We start from the raw sequence: 27,813 nt of genomic DNA on the forward strand, positions 1-27,813 counted from the left end.
ATTAAACAACTTAAAATACAGACACTTGCACGTGCTTTGCAATGAAATACGCCACTCGAGTTCAATATTTTACCAAGTTACGCTTGGCACATTGCCCGTACGATTATTTGAAATAATGGTACTCCAACATCAAAGGATGACGTCACATCTGTATTTTAAACATACTTAACGCCTGGGAGTTTGGCTCAGGATTGGTTTGTCGGGCGAGAGGTGTAGCCTAGGTGGGGACTGCCTTGTGGCGCTAGTGAAAGACTGTGACGGGAGATGACCTGTGACGGCAGAGGAATCTGACGTCGGCCAGTGACAGAGAAGAAAGTATCGGAGACCGACTGGCGATCGAATGATGGCCTGTGACACAGCGGCATCTGCCGTCGGCCAATAACGGGCACGACAGATTGTCGATGGTCTATCCGCGGGCTTGCGAGGAAACGAGACATCGGCCAGTGGCACGGAGTGCATCTTCTCGTTAGGTCGGCTACGACCAGGCGTCGCCTAGAGGTGGTCGGCGAGGCACAAGTTGCTTCCTTATGCCCGCTACCGCCACTGTCGTTAACAGGTGACGGGACTCTAACTAGGTTTAGAATTAGCGCTAGCTCTGTTTACATCTGCAGCGCTAACTCTTACCTACAATTCACATATTATGATGGCATAACTACTAGACCGTGTCTGATCTAGTGTTCTCTGGGTTAATTACTTTCATTACCTACATCTTCACTCCTACAGAAGTATAGTCCGCCGTGACATCAACAAATTCTGTGTACAATAAAAAGAATAGGCCTACTGGGGCACAACTTTATGGGTAAAACATGTTTTTCAGGGATCGCACACCTTTTTATAAGGGCCATGATAGTTTATAGGGGCGATATGGGGTGGGGTATGCAAAATGGTATCTGATACTAGCGGGTAACCCGGTGTTGTACGGGTATCCCCATGAACCGGAAGTAGCATAACTCCGAAACCGGAAGTGGTAGTCCATCGCCACAGTCATATGTCACTCCTCGGTCTGAGCAACGCCTTTTCACCAAATGTCAACCTCGGGAGACCTATTTCAAACAAAATCGTATTTTATATCCAGACGGACTCTCCATAATAATCTATCTGCGTAATACGTTTATTAAAATCCACATTTAAACAACATTAAAATATCGTGAATTAACCTGTAAGCTAAAAAAAAAAGCACGTGTATAGGCATCATGGGGGTGGGGGTACCACCAGCTTTGTTAGGTGACAAATTTAAAATATCTAATTTAAAAATTAATTACGAAGTTTTAATGAGCTTTTCATAGTTTTTCTCCTTCCTTACTGTTGCTCTGTCTCAATTAATTCTCTGTCTCAATCAATCAATTTTTGAAAAAATGCAAATTTTTTTTTTATGATTTATTATTGTTTACTTGTTAGGTGCTTAGAGTCTCTATTGGTCTTAATTCGGCGCTGCCTGTCGCATTTTTCCCTAGAACTAAAAAAACAATTGTTTATTAGAATATTAAACGGAAACTTTCATGTGGCTGTAAAATACTCGATCAATATACCAGTTGTTAATTTATATGATAATTTTAGGTCTACCATGTAATACGGAAATTTGTAATAACACGTTTCAACACCATATCATTCTAGGGGAACTAACAATAAATTGTTTATTGGACAAAACGGAAACAATTTCGTTTGTAGACGTAAAATAATATACCATATCTTTCTGCGCAAACTAACAATAAATTGTTTATTGGACATTTTCGCTTGTAGCTGTGTAATAATATACGATTTATCAGTTTACATGACGTACTTTTACTGATAATTTGGACATTTGCAACACGTTTTCACATCCTATCGTTTCCCTCCATTTTCAGGAATGGGCATTAGTCATTAATTTACGTCGTTTTTGATGAATTGCTTTATATTGCCGCAGCATAAAAGATATATTATGTAAGATTTAGCCATTCTTGCTATAATAGTTGGATAAAAGATAATGTAAAATGGAAATATTGAAAATTTCATTCAAATTACTTTATTTTGGGCCAAGTTATGACTGTTTGTAGTTTTGACCAATCTGATTAAAATACAGATCTATATTTCGTTTCGTTTTTTTATACTTTCGATGGCCTACACTACATGAAGATCTGACAAGTTATAGCGATAGGTCACGTCAGGGGTCAAAAGACCGACTTATGACCCTATGACGTCAGGCATTTGATTAACCAATCAGCATTGATATTACTATTGGATTACCCACAGTTCCGTGAAAAACACGCCTAGGGGGGCGTAACATACCGTTTCATTGGCTTATCCCTGACACCATTCAGAACACGAGTTAAATAACAACTCTTCCAGATCCAAGTGTAGTAAAGACAAGTAAAACGAAATTTTGAACTATAAAAACGAAACGAAATAGGATCTGTGTTTTAATCAGATTGAGTTTTGACAAGATGTGTGCATTGTGGTAACCAGGGCACTGGTATATTCCAATTTTTAAATTAGATGTTAAATGGCGACTCATTCTAATCTAGTTAAAATCTCGAGTATCCAATGGCATCGAGAGTTGATTATGGTCTTGTTTTGTTAATAAATGTCTTATTAATAGTTTATACAACATTTCAGGCCTAAATAAAGACCTGCAATATGCAGATTTATCTCTTGTATAATGTATGTTTAAATATGTGCATAAACTAGAAACAACCCAATCGGATGAAAATAAAGATCTATATTTCGTTTCGTTTTATTTTTATTCTTTCGGTGGCCTCTACTACACGAAGATCTTACTAGCCCGGATTGATCCCGAACCACAGCGGCTGTCTCTCCTAGCTGACTCCCAACTGTATTGTTAGTGTTTTTCTTCAAAAATAATAAACAATATTATTATATCACGTAAACTGAAAGTAAATACAATTATACCAGGAATTTGTAACCGTTTAAACAACCGAAGACGAGGGTAAAATGGTGACAAGATTGTAGTAAGACCATATATGGTAATCATGTTCCAGCTGACCACAAGGACCACAAAATCTGCAATTTAGACGCCATTGATCAAGAAGTCCGAACAGAATTAATAACTTTAACTCAAAAATTGCAAGATGAAGTTGATCAATTTAAAACAATGTCGAAGTCTTTAAACGCGTGCCGATGTAGCCTGGCTGCTGCATCTCGGACCAGTGAAGAAGTTGATACGCGAGAGGCAATTATTTGCAGATAAGTGAAAAACTAGGAGAGAGTGTGAAAAACGAAATTATAAAAATGCGGGAACAACACAGCCGGTGCGTTACGGAAACCAAAATGGATAATGACTCGGATATACAAATATTGGAATCCACTGTACGAAGTGCAAACGATATTATAAAAGATAATTCCACACTTTCTGTTCTAGATATTTTACCGGTTGTTCGAGAAAGTGTCGACCGGTGTTTCGACGAGTATCATTCGCTTCTATAGTCAGATTATTTAAATTTACGTTTTGGGGACATTGATTTAGAAAGTTTGAAAGAGGCCATCGGTGAGTTAGAAGCCAAGAAGAGTTCGACCATTGTGACAAGCTTCCACGTAAATGAATGTATGTCGAATACGCTTTACTACAGCAACGATTACAACTCTATAGACAATTAATATTGGTGTGTCGGAGTTCGGCATAATGAATCAATGTCTTCATTATGTGTCAATCTGAAATTAAAGAACAAAGACGAGAAAGATACGCGGTACTGCAAGGCGAGCTATACCTTAACACTGCTAAACACAATCGAGGATGCCAAGTGTTTTGTGAAGCAGAGAGAGGGTATATCATTTCGACCGGGTGATGATTATTCTTTATGTTGTTTGAATATAGACTGGAACCAGTTATCTAACGGGTTCCTACTCGATGACGAGTTTGAAGTCATGGCTACTATTGCAATCGACCAAATTGTGGAATAAAGGGGAGATAATCCATTATTAAATGGATTCAGACCACCACATATTCTCCAAATGATTTTAAAGTTTAATTCTTGTCTCTTCGCTCGGCTTTAACCGTTTCTTAATTTCCACTACAATCAAGGCAACATATTACTTATGACAATGCAAAATGGAAGAGAGAAAAGACGGGGAGAGTAGTTGATGCCGTGCCTCCATATCGGTATTGCCCCTTCAATGAATATGGGAGTGATTTTAAATGAAAAACCTCAAACACACCTGACGAAATATTAATGCATAGTGCTGTTACAACGAGATAATTAGTGACGTCAGACGCTTAATTTGCATAGTGTAGCATAGAGCCGATTTTCACTTGCATTATTAAATTCATAAGAAATTGAGAATAATCCGAGGCATCGAAGATAGTTTGTCGCTTAAAAGCCATGCTACGCGTCCTAATGATTAGGATTTCAACTTTGTACCATGCAAAATTATTGGAAGATGAGAGCGACCGGTGTTGGCGAATATTGCTTCAATATTGCAAGTATTCCATAATTAAACGTGAAAAAAAATGAAATGAAATGGAGTTTAACGTCCTACTGTTCTGCTCCTAACCTGGGCTAATGAAGACGGGCATACGCCATACAGTGTGCTATGAGGGAAATTTTGCCCGGACAGCGGCACTACGGCCTACTCTTATATCGAATTCCAACTGCCAAGGGATCTTTTACGTGCACGCCAATGTGTACACGGGACCTCGGTTTTTCGTCCCATCCGAACGACTAGACAGCTTTCTTTGTCAGCCCCTCCGTCCTGCATCACTGACAAGGGAGAACCACGCCGGAAAATCTGGATGAACTTTCTCGGCCAATGCAGGGATCGAACACCCGACCTCCAGGCTAGCGAGCTAGCGTCTTACCCACTTAGCCACGTGATCCCCATAATTAAACGTGATTCTGGCATGAATGTAAGGTATATCAATAATTATTATCAAGTAAGAAGGTTTTTCATATTAGTAATAATAATTAGATGGTCAGATTAATCACAGACTGTCACCGAGTTTTCAGCAAGATTTATTGTAAACGCAGATTCTTAGATAGCTCGTTGCTATGTAAGTAGTACGAATGGTGTGAATTTTTATTCATCATTAATAAAAACGGATGTCCGCCTTCTGTAATCAACGTGGACAGTATATCTGTTAAAGTCCTAACCGTGGTGTAAATAAAGCGAACAAATAAAACGAAACAGTATTAAAAGGATTGTAGTAAAGTATTAACATTTTAGTCCGAAATGACCTTGTTTGTATCGAGTGGTCGTTAATCCCCCTTTCTGTCTTCTACCATTTTGTTCTGATAAGACCAAAAGAGGGGCACAATCGGGTATATATTGACGTACACGTAAAAGTGCCATTGACAGTTTGAAATTCAATAAGAGTAGGCTTAAACGCTAAACCCCGGATGCCCCCAACCCCACCCCTTTACTGCTAGTCTCAACATAACCGAAGTATTCTGTATCCGGGAATAGACACCCGATTCCATTCTATCCCCTTACTTCCTTAAAGATATGTTATGTTAGATTTAGATAAAAAAAAATGCTGGCGGTTCTCGTTTTAATAGTTGAAAACTAGATAATGAAAAGAGCATATCTGAACGATTAATGATTAATTAAATCATTAATAGCCAAATCGTATTTAAATCCGTTGAAAATGTCGAGCATCCGATGGCATCGAGGGTTGAGTATGATCTTTGAAATTTCGATTTCCATTTCTTAATTAAATTATTAATCGCCAAATCGTATTTAAATCCGTTGAAAATGTCGAGCATCCGATGGTTTCGGGAGTTGATTATGGTCTTGGCAAGTTAATAAATTTGTTATTAACAAAATTTAAGACCTAAAGAAAGACCTGCACTAGGCAGATTTAGCTTTTACATAATGTATCTTTAATGATACCATGTCATAAAGAGCCCTGTCACTCCCTTTAGCTTGTTCGTCTGTCTGTAATGTGTACTGTTGTCTAGTACGGGCAATTACGGGTTTGATCTCTGCTTTTGGTCGAGAAAAATTCCTCGTGTATTTTAGGCTGGAGCAGGGAAGGGAGACGGGGCAAGGAAAGGCTTCTAGTCGCTCCGATGGGACTAAAAACCGAGGTCACATGTATACTATTGACAGTGCGTTAAAGATCCCCCGACAGTCGGAAATCGACATGATTCACGGGTTGGTGCATTTAACTAAAACGTTAAGCTCTATTTTATAAGATCTCTAGAAAGTGAACATCCGTCTACCCTGTTAAATGAACTGAAACTTTGGATTGACAACCAAGCAACACATGTTACGTTAGGGTCAATTGTCACAAGATAGGTGATTGTAATTGCCTATGAAAGCTCAATTTCAGCCCGGTGGTCTAACGCGTGTCAGGTGGGATTTTCATCCCAAATTTTCACAATGTGTAGGGCCGCTTGCATGACCTGGTTTTCTGGCAACCCTTAGACCCCCCCCCCCCCCACACACACACACAACTGATAAGGACTTCGACGCCCAAGCAATATGTGCCACATATTAGACCCGAAAAACTTAATTTATGTCGAGGTCACGTTAATCTTCTTCTCTCCTTCTTTTTTTTATAAAAATATAAGACACAAAACAATATTTTATAAAACGTGATTTATTTCTATAATAATATGTAACCAGTCCACACATCTTTCTAGATTTAGTTTAACAATAAAATTCAAATTTATTCCATAACAAAAATAGGTTCTAAATTACAAATTGTCAATCAAAACACATTCAGTACAATCTATTTCAAAATACCACACATTTATAAATTGGTCTTTATTTTTTAAAATTAGTCAAAGACTGAAGTTACATGCTTGATCAAGATACAACCCCATTGACAGACCCATGAAAGTTTACGTCCACTTCCAAAAAGGAGGTAATCGCATATCATTGAATATGACTTACGCCAGCTTCCATAAAGGATGTTACCGCGAACCAATTTTTCATTGAATATGGATTAAGTCCACTTCTATGCCAGGAGTTATCGTAAACAACACTCTCACTAAATAAGGTTTAGATTTTGTATCTAGTTTCCGAATACATACAACCATTCATTCGAACACATTCATTACAATTATTTTTCAAACTTGATTTTTGAATTGCAAATTTTAAAATGTCAATGATGAAATTTCAACTGGCATCCGTTTACTAGTATGGTCAAAGCACCTTATTTTCGCAGCACAAATTAACAACTCATTTAAAAAATATAATTACCATATTGCGTGTAATAAATGTTCTGGGCTATGTTTCTATCAAGTATAACGCATTTATTTACAACTTAACAAATTCTATATACACGACTACGTCATAAGGTTCTATACACACGTTTATATATATTATATACAATCTAAGATATAAAAAATTTCATTTTAAATTTGATCCTTGATACTATTTACATTCTAAACACACTTCTGGAGTGAATTTGTTCATATACAACGTCATATTGTAACGTGAACTTGTTTACATACAACGTCATATTGTTACGTGAATTTGTTTACATACAACGTCGTATTGTAGCGTGAATTTGTTCACATACAACGTCGTATTGTAACGTGAATTTGTTCATATACAACGTCGTATTGTAACGTGAATTTGTTTACATACAACGTCGTATTTTAACGTGAATTTGTTTACATACAACGTCGTATTGTAACGTGAATTTGTTCATATACAATGTCATATTGTAACGTGAATTTGTTTACATACAACGTCGTATTGTAACGTGAATTTGTTGACATACGTCATATTGTAACGTTAATTTGTTTACATACAACGTCGTATTGTAACGTGAATTTGTTCACATACAACGTCGTATTTTAACGTGAATTTGTTTACATACAACGCCGTGTTCTAAACACTATGACGTGAATTTGTTTACATACAACGTTGTGTTCTAAACACTGTGACGTGAACTTATGTTTATATACAGTGCTACGAACCAGATGCCTAATAAATATCTTGGTATTGTCTATTTTGAGGCCGGTTGGGGAGGAGATTAGACAGGTTCGAGACGTCATTTCCGAATGGAAAATGCATGCATCAGGAAAAGGTCTCATGAAAAGTCCTCCCCAACTACTCTGGTAACAGATTCGACCATATGTCTTTTACAAATTACATACTGTCATGTGCAATATAAATATATCATAAAAAGTAATATAAATATTTCACACAAACTGTCATGTGTAATATTTCATACAAACTGTGTAATATGAATAGATCACAAACAGACATATGATCCACATTACCCAGACACTGCCGGAGTTGTTTGATCTGTAGTCATGATCATCTGGACAGATATATTACATCATGTGCATAAATTCATTTTACACAACCCACAAGTACCGTTTATTTTACAATTTATACACAGTAAAAATTACTGGAGGTTTTTTAAACAAAAAAACGAAACGAATTTGCTAACATTTAACAATACTTCTGAACCAATTGGAAATATGTAATGAAGGTATGTACAATTTAATATGTTTAGAACATAACATTCACATCAAATTTATTTTAAATAAAACTCATTGTATGTAATATACACTATCTAATAGCCAGTTTAAAGTATTGTGTGATAAATTTGTTGCCATTTTTCAATTTATTTTTGTGATTCTTATGATGACAATTTTGGGCGTCCATCTTGGACATGTAGAATTACTTGAAATAAATGAATTTTTTTACAATGAAATGTACATAATATCACAATTACATATTGCATTGATATTGTCTATAACATATATATATATATATACATTTACATGTCTTATAGGGGAACTATAACATACATACATATACATATGTATGTACATACATATACTGAAGTCCAAAAGAAAGTATACACTGTTCATTTCGTCCTGTTTCTAACAAAGTCGTTTTTCCATTGTATGCGGTATTTGGGTACAATGTCCATTTGTTTTGCCGTTTATTTGCTTAGAAATATTGAGTTTGGACGCACGAGACGTGTTCAGTGTAGTTTTATCACATTTTTTTGATTTAACAAAACTTAGTCATATTTTTAGTGTGTATACTTTCTTTTGGACTTCAGTATATATTTACAGTTCTTAAAGAGGAACTATCACTTTCTTTGCTAACCGAAAAAAAAAACAAGTACATGTACGAATGTCCTATGGACCAGGAACCGAGAATGAAGTCATCACAGCCATCTTGGAATCAATGCGCAATTGTCCAAGGAACAAGCATCATGTCGATCGTACTTGAATTAATTGGGAGTCGCCCCCAAGACGAACATCATGATGAACAAGGCAGGTAGGCTTGGGATCCAGTCCCCGGTACAAATATCACAAACAAATATTTAGACTGATCTGTTAATCTCTTGCTGCCATATAGACATTTTATGGTCGAATGTAAATCATTGTTTGAACAATTCATAACAATGACACATTATTGGAAATTAATTTTAACAAGATTTTATACAAATTTATTTTGTAGGTGAAAGTGATAATGCCTATTTAAATGTGAAAGAAAAATAGCATATTTAGTATGTTGTATCCTTATTCAAATTAAATCACTTGTTAATCGAGTCCACGTAAATCAAAGTAAGTAATACGATAAATGATGTTATTTGCATTTTGATTGGTCGAGTACAATATAATCACCCTATCACAGTTACTTTTGAATGTAAACAATATAATAATATTTAAATATGTTTTAAATAGCTTCATTAATCGTATTCTTCATTTTTCCTGAGAACTCAAATTTTGGAAACACAAGATAACCAGTAAATGCCCCTTGTAAAACTTTCGGCAGTGATAATGTGACGTGTATATGTCGTCACTGGCTAGACTAGATATGTCCATATATGGGCAGATAGTTTTGATCGATATTTGCATGAGGTTCATTAATGAAGCATGGGGATCGGACATCAAATTAACTTCTATTTCTGGTCTTGTGGAAAACACAACCTTAATTCTAGAAGATAGTTGCCAATATGCATCTTCGGCTAAAGTTAACAGATATGAACAAACGCATTTAGGGCTGGATTGACAACCGAGTATTTAACCGTTTGATGATACTAATGGCGACAGGATTGTGTATTCTTCGGCATTTTCCAACCCACGTGATATCCAGCTAATAACAACAGTTAAATAACAACGTGAAAATGTCACCACCGGAGACATGAAATGACATTTAGTTTAAAGTCACCGGGGAGGGTCTTCCATTTCCGTTCATGGACATTGCTCGAAAACATAAAACAACTCCTCAATAGGGATGATCGTTGGGAGGCCATATCAAAATCCAAGATTCCCGGAATTCTCATTAACAAATAGTACGTTTAAATGGATTTCTGTATTAAACTTTGTTACCGGGGGCGTCTTTGTAAAGATTTAACATGTTGGTTGATTTCGGATTATTTAAGACAGCTACGGACATGGTTGAACCGAGTGGTGTGTCGACTGTGTTAACTGTCGAGGTACTGCTGATCAGATGTGAGAACCCTGCATGCGAGACTTCCGGTTTCTTATTGTAAACCGGAAGTTCTATATTTACGTTATTACGTTGAGACATTGGTCCCCAATCATCAGTAGGTCGCATTCTTACTTTCAATAACTGAAATGAAAAAATAAATAATATAAATAAATTATAAGAATTTTGAAAAATAAACCGGAAAACTGTTTTTGTTCCTTCACTGGGCCAAATTCTTAATAAAACGTTTAAAAGGGGGTCTTTTACATCCACTGGTCTGTGTTTTGGTTTTCTGTGCCATAAGAAAAGATGGACATTTTTGGTTGTTGCTTTGTTTGGAGGGGTGGGGCTATTTTTGTTGTTGTCGGGTTGTGGCGAGTGGTGTATTGAAGAGAATATGTCGTTTATTAATATTGCAATTCATTTTGGAGGAGTTGAGTCAGTTGACATACAATGTAACCACGGTAAGCTTACCTGTAATCCGCCATCTGAACAGTATTTATACAGAGCCCAAGCTGGTATAACTACAATAGGGAATGAAGAGATCAACCAACCGAGAACAATACCCCAGGCTGGATAGGGTGCATCATCAAATGTGGGTTCTTTGTACAAGATGATATTACACAAAATGGTTACCTGTAAAAAGAATACAATACATGTACCTAAAGCAAACCGTCAAATTTATACAACCCCAGAATATGGCTTATTACCACGTGAATGTAGTTCGACTATTAACGATACATTATGGGAGATTAGATAAAAAGCTGGTAGTTCTCACTATAATAGTTAAAAACTAGATAATGTAAAGGGAATTTGTTGAAAATTTCAGTCAAATAGATCCACCCTGAACTGAGTATGTAGCTATTGAATTTTGGGCCTAGCCTCGATCATCATTACTAAAGTCTTACGATAATTTCATGATTAATTCATGAATGAAAGTTGAGCAGCAAATCGGATGTAATCCAGTAAATATCGCAGGCTAGCGATGACACCGAGAGTTAATTATGGTCTGGATAAGTTAATTAATTAACAATTTCAGGCCTAAAGACTTAGCTCTTGCATAATTCATGTTTAATATCGGTTTTATAATTAAAATAGGGGCGGGGGGCTAGTTAATTAATGTCTAATTAATAATTTAGATAAAATTTCAGGCCTAAAGAAAGACCTGAAATAGACAGATTTAGCTCTTGCATAATGTAGTTTAATTACAGTAATTCTGCTTTCCCCCCTATCGTGTGGCAATTTTTCCTAACTTGTCGGCCTAGATTTAAAGATATCGTTTTGTATTTACATACATTTATTTCTATGTTTTGGTGAATAGTCACAATGTTGTGGCAGAAAGATGCGGATAAATAGAGGGGGGGGGCACCTACGTCACGGTCTGTAGACCAGTTTTATCAGATGGTGGATTCTTTATCGCTTATAATGATTAAGATCGTCGGAAAGTTCAAACAAAATACTAGAGTACAGTATTGCTGGTCGAAGTCCTAGTAACATTGTCCGAGTTACCTCCCTTTAATCGACACGCGTAATAAAAAAAATATAATCTGTATATTATACTTACAAAGACAGTGATGGGTGAGACGTATTTCCAACATATATGCCAATAAATCGATGGTTTAGACCCAATCATCATTTCTATGTTTTCTGAGAATTTATCGTAACCATAGATCCAATTTAAAACGACGAGTTCCAGGAAGCCGACAACGAGTAGTGGAAAACCTCCAACACTATAATCTACCAAATTTAACAAATATATTCCACCCTAGAATAAAATAAAATATAATTATTAATTCATTTTCAATATAGTGACGATACACGGGTACAGAACATGATCAAAACAATGAAAATAACGTCTTGCCTCTCCCCACCGACCTGGCAAATGGCATGCAGTTGATGGATATTTTGTTCTGACAGCGTGCTACGGCTTAATTCGGGGATCTTTAGCGTGCTTAGAAATGGCAATCAATGTGCTACGAAAGACATTTGGTTCTGACAGCGTGCTACGTCTGAATTTGGGGATCTTTAGCGTGCTTACAAATGGAAACAAGACTGGGAAATCAAGAACAGAAACGAAACTTTTAGCTGTCTAAAATGTAGAAGTCGACTTGGAAAATAGGTATTTTATCAAGATTGTTTAATAAACCCATTAAGCAGAAGGGTCCGAATGAAAATATTAATTTATAACAAGGTTTGTTAAAAGGTATTAGTAAACTAATGACTGTTCTGGTTCAACACGGAACATATAGTAAAATAAGTACTCACCTTACAGACCATAGGGAGACCCAATAAAAACGAGGAGGCCATGATAGCAATACGGAATGTGTATGATCCCTTTCTGGTTCTCAGATATCTGGGGAACTCGTCAGTCAAAGCACTTAATACACATTCAACTATAGAAAACTGAAATAAATAATCAAATAAAATTATATAGAATGACGAATTGATTTATTTTTAACTTGATTATCTTCTACGGATTATTGGAACACTCTCATCCACATTCAGGGGCGGATCTACAATAAAACCACAAAAGATCCGGGACCTCTTAATCCCGGAAGGACTGTAGTTTATCATCACGTAAGATTCTTGGGTCCACTACAAAGACTAGAGCTGTCTAGGGCCAACAACTAATGTGCTGGTAATATCCCAGGTAGAATCATAACTTAAGAATTAAGTTCCTATTGAATTGGGGGAACGTGGGGGGGGGGGGGGGTCCATAATTTCTTCCGTTATGGAACAGCTCCACTGAAGACGATAACAACATAGTTGGTTTTGACACTCACTCCCCACAATACAGTTGAGTAAGCTTTGGGGGTCAAATAATGTAGCCACACCCTTGGGAACCACACCCTTGGGGAACCTTTTGATAAAAATGATCGTTAAAGAACAAATGAAATCGACAGAGTTTGAATCAGTTTAAAATAACATGAAATAGGACAACTCCCCCTGCCCCAGTTGCCCCCTCCTCACACTCCTAAACTCCCCATCTACTAACGTTCGTTTGACTGTCGTTCATGATCCACGATTTTATTTTTTGTTTATTAGTTGGTCTATATTTAAAACAAGATGTGACCTACCTGCGATCCAAATCCTAACGTGGCCATCATTAAAAAGAAGAAAACGGCCCATAACGGCGAAACAGGCATCCTTGCTATAGCTTCTGGGTAGACAATAAAGGCCAAACCAGGTCCTGTGGAAAGAAAATGAAAGTAAGACAAGCACAACACTAGTCAATAATTAAAGGCTAAACCAAGTCCTATAGGAAGAAAATGAAAGTAGGATAAACACAATACAAATAGTTTTGTTTGTGTGTAGTGCGGTCCTCCTGCACTGCTATTAATAGACATATACAATGCATCAAATTGATAATATATTATAGAGAAAACAAACCACAAATATCAACTGTATTTAATCTCGTGGCTTTGATTCAATTAAATGTTAAATAGTCAATCTGAGTACATTTTAGCTTGGAATAAAAAGTGAGAAATTTGATATTTTAGCGGAAAATGCAAATGACAGATCGGGACTTTAATGTTATAGTTACTTACCACCTGCAGCAACTTTAGAAACTTCAACACCTTTCTCGTGTGCCATAAAACCAAGGATAGAGAAGATGACAAAACCAGCGAAGATGCTGGTAGCACAATTGATGACGGCGACGATGAGTGAGTCCTTGAGACAGTTATTGTTGAACTTGTTATAAGATGACATCGCTATTAAACCACCACTACAGGCACTCAAGGAGTAAAATATCTGGGTAGCTGCATCACTCCATACCTACAAAATAAACAAGTTCTACTGATTTGAAGAAATAGGAGGTTGGGATGGGCAGCTGGTCTAGAGTGTCGCGTTTCAAGCCCTAATTGGTCGGTCACCTCTGACTTGCGAGCGTTATTTCGATCCCTGGTGTGAGCGTATGTGGCTTGGAGATAGGGACGCCTTCTAAGCCTCGTGGGTTTACTCCAGGTACTCTGGTTTCCTCCCACAGGAAAGACCCCTACGCGTGCGCTAAGCATAATACAATTAGACAACGTGTCTGCGATATCACCATCGGTGGAAGCGGGCGTTAAGATGACTTGGCGCCAACGCCTCATACTGCATAACACCCGTCGTCATTCCGGTTGATACAGGAATTTCGGACGTAAAACCCCATTTGATTTCATATCGGAATTCAACATATCATTTTGGATATAAAATCAAAGACGTTTAGGTCCAATAAGAATCATAATTTAAAGAATTACGGAAACTTACTCGTGGATCACTGAGTCGACTGAAGTCTGGTTTCAGATAATAGATAATACCATCTACAGCACCGTCCAAAGTTACACCACGGATCATTAAAATAGTTAACATGACATAGGGGAAAATAGCAGTAAAATACACAACCTGGAAAAAAAATAACGTGAATAAATTATTTTTTTTTAAAAAAATTGCTGTCGTTTGGTAACCATGTTAGTGTGTTTGACCAAATAGAAACCCACCGAAACCTCATTCCGGTTCCTTATGAATCAGTTTCTGAGGAATCTGCTCAAATCCCCTGTGGCTCTATTCGTCACAATCTGAATATTCTCAACAAAGGTATACTATTCAAAAAAAGTAGGGGATATTTGATTTTGGGGGCATAATACTAAAATATGCAAATGACTACGAAAAAAGTCACTACAGAACCTAACAGAAGAAACATTTCCAGTTACATGTGACGCCCAAACGCACCAATAGCTACCGCATGGAATGCAGGTGATGCTTGGGATCATCATGGGGGTCCAACCCAAGATTTGCACGACTCTGACTTTGAATGTTACAGTCATTGTGGCATTGAATTCCAGGGTGGAAACATCAGTTTAATTGTTTTAGTGACCAGAAAACAAATTTTGATATGCGTCGGCTTACCCAAAATGAAAGGTTACGTGCCCTTGGCATGCTACAGATCGGCACAACACAGGCGGTTGTGGCGCGGACGATGAATGTTTCTCAGTCTGTCATAAGCAGGCTATGGTCCAGATACCGTGATACACAATCTGTACAGGACAGACCACGCTCAGGTCGACCAAGGGCGACAACTCAAGCCCAGGATCGATTTATCCGTACCTTGGCCTTGAGAAATCGTGTCATCACAGCAAATCAGATCAGCGCTCGTCTTCAAACAGACACTGGTGTGAGAGTGAGTTGCCAGACGATTCGGAATCGACTGCATAGGGGTCACCTTCGCGCCCGACGTCCTCGCGTGATCCCTTGTTTGAGAGATCATCACATTCAGGCAAGACGTCGTGGGTGTAGGGATCGTCAACACTGGGATAATCGACGCTGGAGCAATGTGATGTTTTCAGATGAGTCAAGGTTCACTGTTGATTTTTTGGACAGACGTAGGAGGGTGTGGCGTCGTCGAAACGAGCGCTTCCAAGACGTTAACGTCATCAGACATGATCGATTTGGGGGTGGTTCTGTTATGGTGTGGGGAGGCATCACTGTTGCTGGAAGAACGGCTTTACATGTTGTTGCAGGGCGTGTTACAGGCCAGTACTACCGGGACAACATCTTGGCAGTCCATGTTGTGCCGTTCGCACGACGTCATGGCCGCCGTTTCATCTTCCAGGATGACAACGCAAGATGTCACAGGGCCAGGATCGTTACAGGTTACCTCCAACAACAGAACATCACCACATTACCTTGGCCAGCACTGAGTCCCGACCTCTCCCCCATCGAGCATGTCTGGGACATGCTTGGACAGAGGTTACGTCAACGTCAACAACGTCCTGCCAATGTCCAAGAACTTGCTGCTGCGTTGCAACAGGAATGGGACAATCTGGACCAAAATTACCTTAGACGTCTCATTAGGAGTATGCCACGTCGGATCAATGCTTGTTTGGCAAACAGAGGAGGATTTACCCGTTACTGACTTGGTTGTGATGCTGTGGTAACTTTGCTGTTTGACCCCGGGTATCATTTTACCCTTATAATGGTCAGTCTGTCCTTACTTAGTCTAACGATCATTTGGAATAAATCGATGAATGTGAACTTCATTTCATTTTGTCATTTGTTTCTTCGTCAGTTTCATTAGGTGACTTTAATAACACTTAAAAATCAAATATCCCCTCCTTTTTTTGAATAGTATATCATGTAATCAATTAGGTTGCCGCCAAGAGCGCAGACCTCCCCGGCGTACATTAGCCTATGGACCTATGGTGGCAACAGCTTCGTATAATAGATTTAAGATAGTCTACATTATATTCCCTACTCTATCCTGGACTTGTTCAGGGAGCAAAATAACTGGGCACCGGCAACATGTATCCGTGCAATCCATGTGCTTGCCATGATGGTTTTCCATACTCACGAGTTCTGATTGTTTGTTAACTTGATATATTAATAAACGTTTGTCATATTGAAGTAGATATGTCATAACAGGCAATAGTTACTTACCTTTCCAAGAGACTGGATACCTCGTAACAAACATATACCCACGATTACCCAGGACGCTAATAGACACAGTGCTAATTTCCAACTCACTGAACCAAATTCATTGATATGCTCACTTTGTTCTAGTACATAGTACCTATAATAATAATGATAATAATAATAATAATAATGAAACATTTTTCGTTATGCTATGTTTTTCGTTCCTTCCAAACGATTAGTCTTTTTTCGCTTTCAGTATTGCAGGTACCAGTCAACTTCTGCGGCAAACAACACAAAAGCACAACGAAAATTTCTAGGTAAGCCATGCAAAGTGTCTTTTAAACGCAAGGTGGTATCAGGTGTTCTAGAAAGAGTAAGCATGCTGTGTTTAACTGTTTAGAATACTTACTTGTAATATTCCTCACTGGGCGTGTTCATGGTACCGTTGTGAGCATGTGCAGCAGTGTAGTTCACACCTACAAATAGAATAGATCGTGAATTAATTATTACAACTAGTTTCATACAGGTTTAGCAAATTACACTGCATTGATCTGAAAATGTTTCTAATAAAATAGTATTAAATCATTGAATTTGTTCCATTAAATTAAAATTCAATCAGTGACAAAATATAGTTAAAGATGCATTATTTAAGATTTAGAGAAAAAGCTGACAGTTCTCGCTATAATAGTTAAAATCCAGATATTGAAAAGGGAATATCATGAAACCTGAAGTGGTATAACTCCGAAACCGGAAGTGCTAATACAACCCGAGTCCGGAAGTGGAAGTGCAACGACACCAGGCCTATGTCACACTCTGGCTCGAGCCGCCAACCTTGAACGACAGGCACAAATATATCTATTTATATAGAGAGATTGAAATATGTTCTTACGTTCTTCATCAGTTAATGTAAATTCATACGGTAAACAATTATCTGTGTTCCATGTATTGTTACAGGTGATCCAAGGGAGCTCACTCGTGAAGGAGGATGCGAGATAGAATAGCGTGTGAGCAATGATGACGTTATAATATAAACTAATCAACCATGAAGCTATAACCATTCCATACCCCAAACCTGCAATAAATAAATAAATAAACTATTGATTCAACTTTTTATAATTTATCCAGTTTCTAGAATTTTGCATTGACTATTCGAATATATATATTTCTTATGTTTGCACATATATTACTAATAAAACATATAATAATATTTCAATCGAAACTTCGAGTATCGGCACCATCATAAACTCTGAGATCTTGAATACGGCATGGCTCATTTAATCTTATTATAAAAACTATATTACCCATAAAAGTTCTTAAGCTATGGCAACCGATCACGATGTAAATTCTATATAGTGTTATTGCGCCTGTTCTGAATGGTTTACGCTGTGACCAGAATGGTAAACTTGGTACGTACCTTTAAACATAGGGTTGATGGACCATATAGCAATTGGTCCTAAACTAGCATATTGGCCGAAAGCTAGTTCCATGAAAAACAAGGGTAATCCAACAACAGCTAACATGATGATATATGGTATCAAAAAGGCACCTGCAAATAAACATAGGAATACTATAATAATGATGTTATACGCAAGTTTTAACACTGATGTTATGGTGGGGGGGGGGGCTTTAACATTGACGCAATGGGGGGGGGGGGGTAACGTCGTTGTTATAGGGGGGCGTTAACGTTGTTGTTATAGGGGAACTTTAACATTGGCGTAATAGAGGGGCTTTCAACGTTGTTGTTAAAGGGGAACTTTAACATTGATGTTATAGGATTTTCTTGAAACGTTGATTCGGTTCATTAGTACTGGTAAGTGCATTTGAATTTGACATAACATTTTGTTATTCGACTCATTTTCAGTGTTGACCTCCCCCATTTTCATAATCCCGGTTGGTGCAGAACAGTAGGACGCTAATCCCCATTTTTTTCATTTATATACGTAACTGAAGATAATTTTATAGGAAATCAGTAAATCCTAAAAACACGATGAAATCATTTTTTAATCAATTCGGATTAATGTCAGAACTCTATGAATCCTGTTTTAATTTACGCAATACCCTAGTATTAATGGAGATAAAGATAATCATTTCTTTATGTCGACTTATTCATAAAATTAATATATAAGATTAATTCAACATCTGCTAACTTAAAAAGCTTTAAATCCGGATTAATGTCAGAATATAATGTATATATGTCTATATTCTAAATGAAACGAATAATAACAGTTTAATTTACTATCGGAGTTCTTTTTTTGTTATGTAACGGGGTGGCGCGTAGGGGTCTTTAGCCGTGAGAGGAAACTGGAGGACCCGGAGAAAACCCACGAGGTTAGACAGGCGACCCTACTCCTTGCCACGTACAACCGGTGGATCGAAACCATGCCAATTGACTCAATGAATATAGAAGTAAGCACAACATGTTAATTGCATGATACCCACCATTTAATACAGTTAATGATATACTAGGATAAATTATGCGGAAACCTGATTAATGTCTTAAATATTCGTTCCACGCACTGCTTGATATTGTAATATTAAAATAAGTAATTAAAGACCTGCAGATGTTACAGTTATTAACCTAAATATGGTATTATCTGATGCAGTTAGTAACATAAATACGGTATTATCTAAAATTAATGATCTTCACATTAAAGATAAGGTCCTATAATTTACAGGGTGTCTGTTTTAAGAAGCGGTTCTGTAGTTCACAGCAGGTCTGTTGTTTCAAGGAGTGGCCTCACAGTTTAAAGGAGAGGTCCCACTTCACGGGGTATCTATCTGTTGGTTTAGAGAAGGAGCCCCATCCGTTGTTTAAAATGGGTGAAACAATAGAAATTAAGCGTCAAAATAACCCAAATATCTGGTCTGAGTCGTTCGTAAAGGATCGCTAAATTCATTTTACGCTGTTATGGAAATCATGTAGAGATCTCTAGCAATGGGAGGAAACCGGAGGACCCGGAGAAAACCCACGAGTTCGACAGGCGACCCTACTCCTGGTCACGTACAACCGGGGATTTGAAACCACGCCAGTTGACTCAATGACAGGCCTTATGATACAGCGCGCACGTGCTAACCATTCGGCCATCCAACCCCTACGAGGAAAGCAAAGATTTCCCAAATCATAAATTTTGAGATGTACTTTTAACTTTATACAATAACTGAAAACGGAACAAGCGAATAACACAAAAATAAGGATGATTTTTTTAAAAGGAATATCACGGGGAATTCTCTTTACGTAGAATGAATGGAAGAGGAAACAATTATTGTTTTGTTTTGTTGTGTTTTTGAGAGAAAAAATCCAATAGGGAAATAATTATTCGTCAATTATGGTAGTTAGTTACTGATATCGATGTGTTTAACTTACAAGTATGGGGAAAGTAATCATTTATTACATGCTATCATTGGTGGAAGTCAGACCAGGATGTCCGCCATTAATCACGATTTGTCAGGCCTAGACCGTTACTTAAGGGGACAAAATGGGGGGTTGGCGTCTAACTTTACTACATCAACAATGGTCCAGTATATCATTTGCAGCGACAAATATACCCTGAAACTCCCTTCTTTGCCACTTAATTAACCCGGTTGGTGCAGAAAAGTAGGACCTTAAAATCCATTTCATTTCGTTTCATTTTCCTTCATTGTCCCTTTAAAAATATGTAATCGTAAATACGAGATAAAACACCGACTCTTGATCATGGCACACTCAATAACCAAGATAAGCCTAACTTCCGTCTAAATACTGCAGTACCAGGACGTTCGTCCGTCATCCAATCAAACTAAATCGACCTAATTCTGTGCATTTTGTCGTATCACCGATATTTAATAACGATTACTAGATAATAACAATAACAACCAACAAGGATATATGTACAAATACATCATGTCTAATAATAAAAAAGCAAATCATCCCGAGGGAGTGGTAGCAATATACACAAAGTCATGTGGGAAAATCAGGAGCTGTGACCGAATAACCAAAGCCTTTATCTACTGTATATTATTATTCATAATATGCCTTTGATTTTTGAATGAGATTATTATCTATATATAGCCTACATTACAAAGAAGGGCTTCACTACCCTATATCAATATTCAGTTTCAGTACTCTTTATCAATATGCATTTTCTTTATTTAAATCATTCCTCGTGTCTAACGTCTGGTTTTTGAATGGGGGCTAACAGTCATTGTCCTTATGTTAATATCCAATCGCTTTATTTCAAATCTGTTGATTCATGTCTTTTGACATTTTGATTTGAATGACGTTGTGGAATTTGCGAGATACGTAGTCATTGTGACGAAGTGCATGTATTGTTTTGATTTTTGAATGAGGTTATTGTTTATTATTCTTATGTTGAAATCCAACACGTTCTATACTACAGACGTGTTGATTCATGTTTTGAGCAGTTTATTTGAATGAATTCTGGGAATTTGTGAGAAACGTATATGGTCGTCATGACCACCATATATGGTAGTATGGTGTCCCAAAGAAGTTTACCCGTATATAGACAAATAGTAAAATAACCTCGTCTTCGTTTGAAAATTCTATCTAGGTCATTTCGGGACTAATATATGGTTCAATTTTATTTCAATAATTCGCTCGCGCGTAGGGGTCTTTAGCAGTGGGAAGAAACCCACGAAGTTGGACAAGCGTACTCATTTAAGAATTAGAGTTTTTAAACGTTGTTTTTGAGAAATTGGGGGCTTTGTAGAGTGCCACAGTATAGAATGCTTGAACTCCAAGCAAAGGCTGGACTTGGTTTAATTTTTGTAAATTACTAATACTAAGAATACAACGCACCTCCGCCATTTTTATAACACAGGTAGGGAAACCGCCAGACGTTGCCCAGGCCAACAGCATATCCAATACAGGTGAGAAGGAACTCCATCTTGCCTCCCCAGTTGGCCCGCTCCTCTTCTTGGCTAAGAGTAGAATCATTACTATTATATTCATCAGTATCTTCTACTTGTATCTACAGATATAGAAAAAATATACAAAATTAAAATGGCGGATTTCAACAGAGGTCTCTGAATTGGCGATGTTATAATTCTGTTTCTAAATATATGATGAGACCAGGCCCGTAACTAGGGGGGCGCAGGGGTCCCCCTCGTTGCTTTGAGCTAGTTATGGTCCTGGGAGAGATAGACAAGCAATCCCATTTTAATAGCCCCCCCCCCCCCCCTGAGGTTTTTTTTAAAGGTCGGAGTGTAGGTGCAAAATTGATAGTCCTAACATCGAATAAAACAGATTTGCATGGGCCAATAGACAGAAAATTTGCATTGGCCCGACACAGAAGGGTTAGTCTGGGCCCTGTGAGAGACGGTTTATTGCATGGGCCCTGAAACAGATGGGTTTGCATGGGCTCTTCAAGTCCTTAGTTAGATTTAGCCGTATTTCTAATGACTGGCTTCAGGATGACTGGTCTACTGTTTAAACAAGCCCACACATAAATTCAAGATTAGTCCCAAATAAAGGTATTCTATTTCGTTCAGTGTATTACTATGGTTCATAATAATAGAACTTGCTGTCAATTGACTTTTCTTTATTTCATTATGACGTCATCGCTTTTTGTTGTTAAACAATGCCTTATTTAGTAATAGGATATTCATTTTAATAGAATGTCTGCTCGTGGAGAGCTTTGGAAACATTCCAGCATTCTTTTCGTGATCGATACCAATGACGTCATTAGTGCCGTGGAAGCTCGAGGTAATCCGATTGATTAGATGATGAACTGATCGGTTAAAAGAGGAAACGTGAGCTTGAATTGTTTCAGCTCTCGACGTCTGACTAATCATTTATTCCCCCATTTTAAACCAACATAAAATTAACCGGCTAAATCTTCAAAAAGCACACTGATGTCTCCCGTGGATTTTCATTTAGCCTTGGATAGTTGATTGAAAGTGTGAAATAGCTTTATTTAACTTGATATCCCTGACAATTACAAGATATATAAATTATGTGCGTTTAAAAGATATAAAAGAATGGTGGAATTATAGATAAGGACAGCGTATTATATATTGTTGACTGATCAAATGCATTTTTCTAAATACTGAGACGCAAGTGAGTTTAGTAATCGAACTGAAATGGGGTTTAACATCCTACTTTTGTGCACCGACTGGCTGAGCTAATGAAGGCGTGGTTTTGTTATCAAATAAAAGCGGAGGCATTGTTTGTCACTAATAACAAGTGCGGGAGAACCGCACCACAGACAAATAGCAACTAATAAGACAAACCCGCGGACAAGACAAACAACACACGGACATTGCAAGCAATAATGTAGTAGTGTATATTTTTATATATAATTTGCATACGCAATTTAGATCTTATTAATTAAATTTTAATACGTATGCAAATTATATGACAATATACACTACTACAATAAGATGTAGATTAAAATCTCTCATTTATGTATCTGAACTGAACTGAAATGAAAGGATTTAACGTCCTACTTTTCGGCACCGACTGGGCTAATGAAGGCGCCATACAGTGTGTTATTGGGTAACTTTGGCCGGACAGCGGCACTATATAACCTACTCTTATATCGAATTCCAACTGTCAAGGGTTGTTTAACGTGCACGCCAATGTTTACATGGTGCCTTGGAATATATTTTTTTCATATCCAAGGAGGAAATCTAACCTTTATTCATCTAATAGAATGAAACATGGCCGTGCTTAAATTCCTTTGACGGCTGCTAAGTAAATCTCAAGTAATCACATCAAAATAATAGATTCTATTTTAGCTTCGTGAGTTATTTTAGAACTTCGCTTAAATCAATCGCTTTATTCGTATCGATTAGTATCCTGAAAGGCCAATGGCGATGTTAGTGTCTGCTTGAACAACTTGATATCACAAAAAAACTAGTTTTACACAAATTCTGTGTGGGAGGCCATATTAACTTTTTAAAGACAACTAAATCGATGACGTCAGAATGTAATCCATTTGTCGTGATCGTCTGTGGTGTTTCAAAATACAACGTGACCCTCTTACATAATTCAAAATATTTGTTAAAGGTTGAAAACGGTAGAGTTGACATTTTCTAACATTTTGATTTCTAGATAGGTGTATGTAGGCCCAGATATGCACTTAAGACTTGGCCGGTAATTTTAGAGATTGTCTTCATCACTTCAATTAATTTGAGCAAAAAAATTAAGAGATAACCTATTAATAAATCACGGCCTACTATTCGCTGTTTATTCTAAGAAATATCTCGAAGTTAACTACTGAATCAATATAAAAAAAGGTTTTCGATCGGTCAAAGGCAAGTAGGCTGTTAGTAGGCTTCACATGTACCACCGGAAGTCTTGGTGACCTAGATTGGAAATAGTCTCGCACAGATTTGGTTCTCTCTTTCATTTTTTAATCAACGTGTGTGGTGTAAAGATCTAGTTTAAAGAACTGAAAGTTTTCAACTCCTAGTGGAATGTTTCATCATGGAAACTGATTTAAAATCTTAGACAGAAGTCTTTGGGACTGAGGAAATAGTGCCAAGGATATTATCATCGTATTTAATCCCACCGTCGTTAAGTTCTAGTTGTAAATATCACGTGACCTATCAGAGAGAAGCGAGAGTTATTGATAATACGCGATCGATAATAGCTAAACTGGTTGGAACTGAATCTTTCCAGCCTAGTTTAACCCTAGTAACGATATATAGTGCATCACCCATGACAACAAGACTTGCGTCATCAAGCGCGAGGTCTGGAACGTAATAACCTTAAGTAGAAATAGATGAGCAGAAGGTGATTAGTTTATTTTTGGAGTCTTGGTTTTCAATTTATTTAGCTTCGATCATTGTTACAGAAAATCCTAATGTTTATCAGATCTGCATGTAAACAAAAAGCCAACCTGTTTTATTGACAGCTAGCTAGATTGTTTGTCAATAGGGTTGGTCGGTAAAATTAGCCTGTTTTGTATCGCGTGGTATACAAAAAAAAAAAAAACAAATACTCAGGTAAATACCGGCACAAACCGGACTGATTTCTCCCACCGGTTCGTGGTAAAAACAATCTGGTGAAAATAAGATTTCTTATCGGATTCTACACGCAAGATCGAACAGATCAACAGGGAATTAAATTTCGCCTATAAGACCACACCTCTGAAACTGGAACTCATTAGATTTGTAGATATGCACCTGTTGTGACCAAATTGTTATTCCATCATGTAGGCTACTCGATCAATAGAACGGACAATATAATAGGCCTATATTCGATGACAACAATATCTTTGTTATAGCGAGACATATCGTTATTCCAACATAGATTCCTGTGATGAAAAAGTATTGAGTTTTATATGTCCATTGCGTGTTCTGAATACAGATGGAATCGTGAAATAAAAGTGGCGGGAAACCAGGCTCTAGCAGACGATATAATTATTGACTGAGACCAATTATTTACGTCTGGCGGTTGAACTGTTTGAAGGTGACCTTAGACTCGGGTCGCCCACTCAATCGATTGGTTGAGTTTGTTTACGTTTTTTGATTTACAGTCACTTTACTCCCACTGTATGGTTATTAAGTTTGTTTATGTTGCTGGTCGCCGTTTGTATTTTTCTTTACCGATTATACTCCGATTGATTGTTTAATATTCAATCAAGAACGAAAAATCAAAATATGAAAGGTGTATAATCTCTCGAATTGGTTTAGATCCGATTAAAAAGAGGCCCGTCAAAAAATGTATGGCTACCCATATCTTATAGGTGACGCTGCAGGTTATGTGAGAATGTCAATAAGCCTTCGGTTGCAATTCACATAGTAAACAGCACACGATCCAATATTTATTACTGCCTAGATTGTAATAATAATAACGAAATAAATTGGTCTATTATAAGGGGGTAAACTGCAGCCTCCATCATGGGGACTTAAAAGGCTCACACGGGGCTATTGTTATATAGTCAGTTTACAATACCCTAATCCTAACCCTAGCGAAACACAGGTCCTCCAAGCACACGGAAGCTTTAAATCCAGGGACAGTTGATTCATTGATAGGACACAATTGATCTATGATATGGCCTATATAGTCACTGTTTAACACAGCGATTCTCAACCAGTAAAATTTTAAAAGGCACACTTAAGATAATATCTCTCTTAAGAAGCCAGCTATTTGACTGACGAAATTCAAAACACTGCAATAAAGTAAGTTCATGGCTGTGTTTTTCTTCATTTAGTTTGAGTCATTCTATGTGTCTATGTGTATATTTTTCATATATATTTAGCTAGGTGTGCCGCCAATTTTTCATGTGTTCCAAGGTGTGCAATTAGGTTACTGCCGTACCAAAATGGTGCTGAGTTTTCAATTTGCAGATGTTCCAAGTTTCATATTGGCAGTATTTTAAATATATCTTTCAGTTTATATCGACGATTACGTAATGTCAATCTGTAAACATTTCCTCAAAAGAAAAACGCGCCAAAACCTGTTAAACAAATTTCAACGAGCTGTTTGTGTAAATATTCAACTTCCGTGGATTTATTCGGTCTAATCCGGTTGTTGTGTGAAAATAGAAAACAAAATGTCACCGCAACCAATAAATGTGCGAGTATATTCAAAAATGAAATGACGTTTCGCCAAAAATTAAAGATAAATTTCCGTTAATTTGTTTAAATTTAGCCTTTCAATAATACCACACATCTGGTAACCATATTGCCATTAATGAAATGTAAAAATTAAATGCCCGACCGTTAAGATTGGAGACTGTCCACGCATCGGCTGTATTACCTCTGACTGAAGATCAATTCAGAAAATAGCCTCGAGGCCGTAGTAGTAGTTTTATCTATTTTACAATGGGCGCTTGAAGCAGTATAGTAGTAATTACAGAGCCTTCAAAAATAGATTTAGATTTTTAAGAGGAGAAAAAATAGACAATTCATCAATGGCAATCCTCTAAGTATAACGACGTATATAGACCTATTGTATATTTAATTTGTATAACGTACACACTTCTATATTTCCCCTTTCCGCGATTTTTCTAACATGCGGTTGTTAATTGCCTAGCGAACGAATAAATGTGTTTTGTACCCCCGACCCCAACCCAACCCACTCCTCACTCATGATTTTCCGCTCCATTGGCTGCATTTCTATTCAAGTTAATTACATGTAAAACAAAAATTAAAACATTTGTATTTTTAGTTATAAAATAAGTAAACCAGGTTTCAGCGAATGACGGACGGTGGGTTAGGAAACAAACATATATTTTGATCTAACTAAAAATACAATGTAACAAATCATATCATTATCGTATCATAGGTCGCCCACTTTCATTCCATTCCTGGAAAATTAATTTATGGTCGTTTAGTGTCGCCCACTTTCATTTCATTCCTGGAAAATTAAAAATTCATTAGAACTGAACACAAACCACGTGATAATAGTGATGATGAAATTGAAGCTCGCGCACTAAAAATTATCGGCGCACTGCTGTCCATGAAGCACATATTATTTAAATGAGTCACTTTGTTTGTAAACAGTCAAAAATAAATAAATAAAGAAAAAGATAAACAATCTTACCATCGGGTTTAATTTATGATTGTAGCTGATTTCTCTTCCGTATTTTTCCACATAGTCCGTTAACATTGGTTCAGTGACCTGTTCAACGCTCACCACTTCATAGTTATTCAGAACATCAATCGGTATCTTGGGTTCTCCCATTTTCGGTCTATTTGATTAAAACTTAATTTGTTTCCAAATAAAATGTGATTTAGGTTTTAACTTATTAATTGTAAAAATGTAAATAAGTATTTGTCGCTGTTAGATGTGTTCTATACAGCGCGGGTCTTGTATTCTGAAATACACGGAACGTGTACACCACTAATATAGTCATGTCTACGTCATTGATATTTGGTGATTTATGATTGGATGATAAAATATAAACAAGCCTTGTTTATCCAGGTTAACCCAGATAAATTTTCTATGAAAATTCAACCGGATTCATATGAGCTTTATTTGATGTTGAACAATATGTTGTTTTTAAAGATACTAATTTCATCTACATAATTATTTTCAAGGGCCTCGTTGCCTTTGAACAAATTTTATTTGTTTGGAGTGACGAATGGTGAATGAATTTATAAATGTTAGGCATGACATTCGAGACT

General features: G+C 37.1%; 1 protein-coding gene and 1 long non-coding RNA gene across 2 annotated transcripts; one reads left to right on the plus strand and one right to left on the minus strand.

Annotated features, from left to right (window-relative positions):
* Positions 1-6,516: 6,516 nt before the first annotated feature.
* On the minus strand, positions 6,517-27,509 carry LOC126825665 (sodium- and chloride-dependent glycine transporter 1). Its single transcript, XM_050555415.1, has 13 exons — positions 27,230-27,509; positions 21,533-21,704; positions 18,152-18,283; positions 17,627-17,809; positions 17,147-17,213; positions 16,762-16,894; positions 14,596-14,730; positions 13,893-14,121; positions 13,422-13,534; positions 12,610-12,747; positions 11,909-12,109; positions 10,819-10,980; positions 6,517-10,488 (listed from the first exon to the last, which is right to left on the minus strand). Exons 1-13 carry the CDS (start codon positions 27,368-27,370, stop codon positions 10,231-10,233), a joined length of 2,064 nt encoding a protein of 687 aa, XP_050411372.1. The 5' UTR covers positions 27,371-27,509; the 3' UTR covers positions 6,517-10,230.
* LOC126825700 (uncharacterized) lies at positions 9,394-17,810 on the plus strand. The gene is made up of 3 exons (XR_007682132.1): positions 9,394-9,476; positions 16,994-17,054; positions 17,692-17,810. It is a non-coding gene; the product is annotated as an uncharacterized LOC126825700 (long non-coding RNA).
* Positions 27,510-27,813: the final 304 nt, after the last annotated feature.

The sequence above is a fragment of the Patella vulgata genome, chromosome 6 (genome assembly GCF_932274485.2).
Source record: "Patella vulgata chromosome 6, xgPatVulg1.2, whole genome shotgun sequence".
NCBI classification, from domain to species: Eukaryota; Metazoa; Mollusca; class Gastropoda; family Patellidae; genus Patella; species Patella vulgata.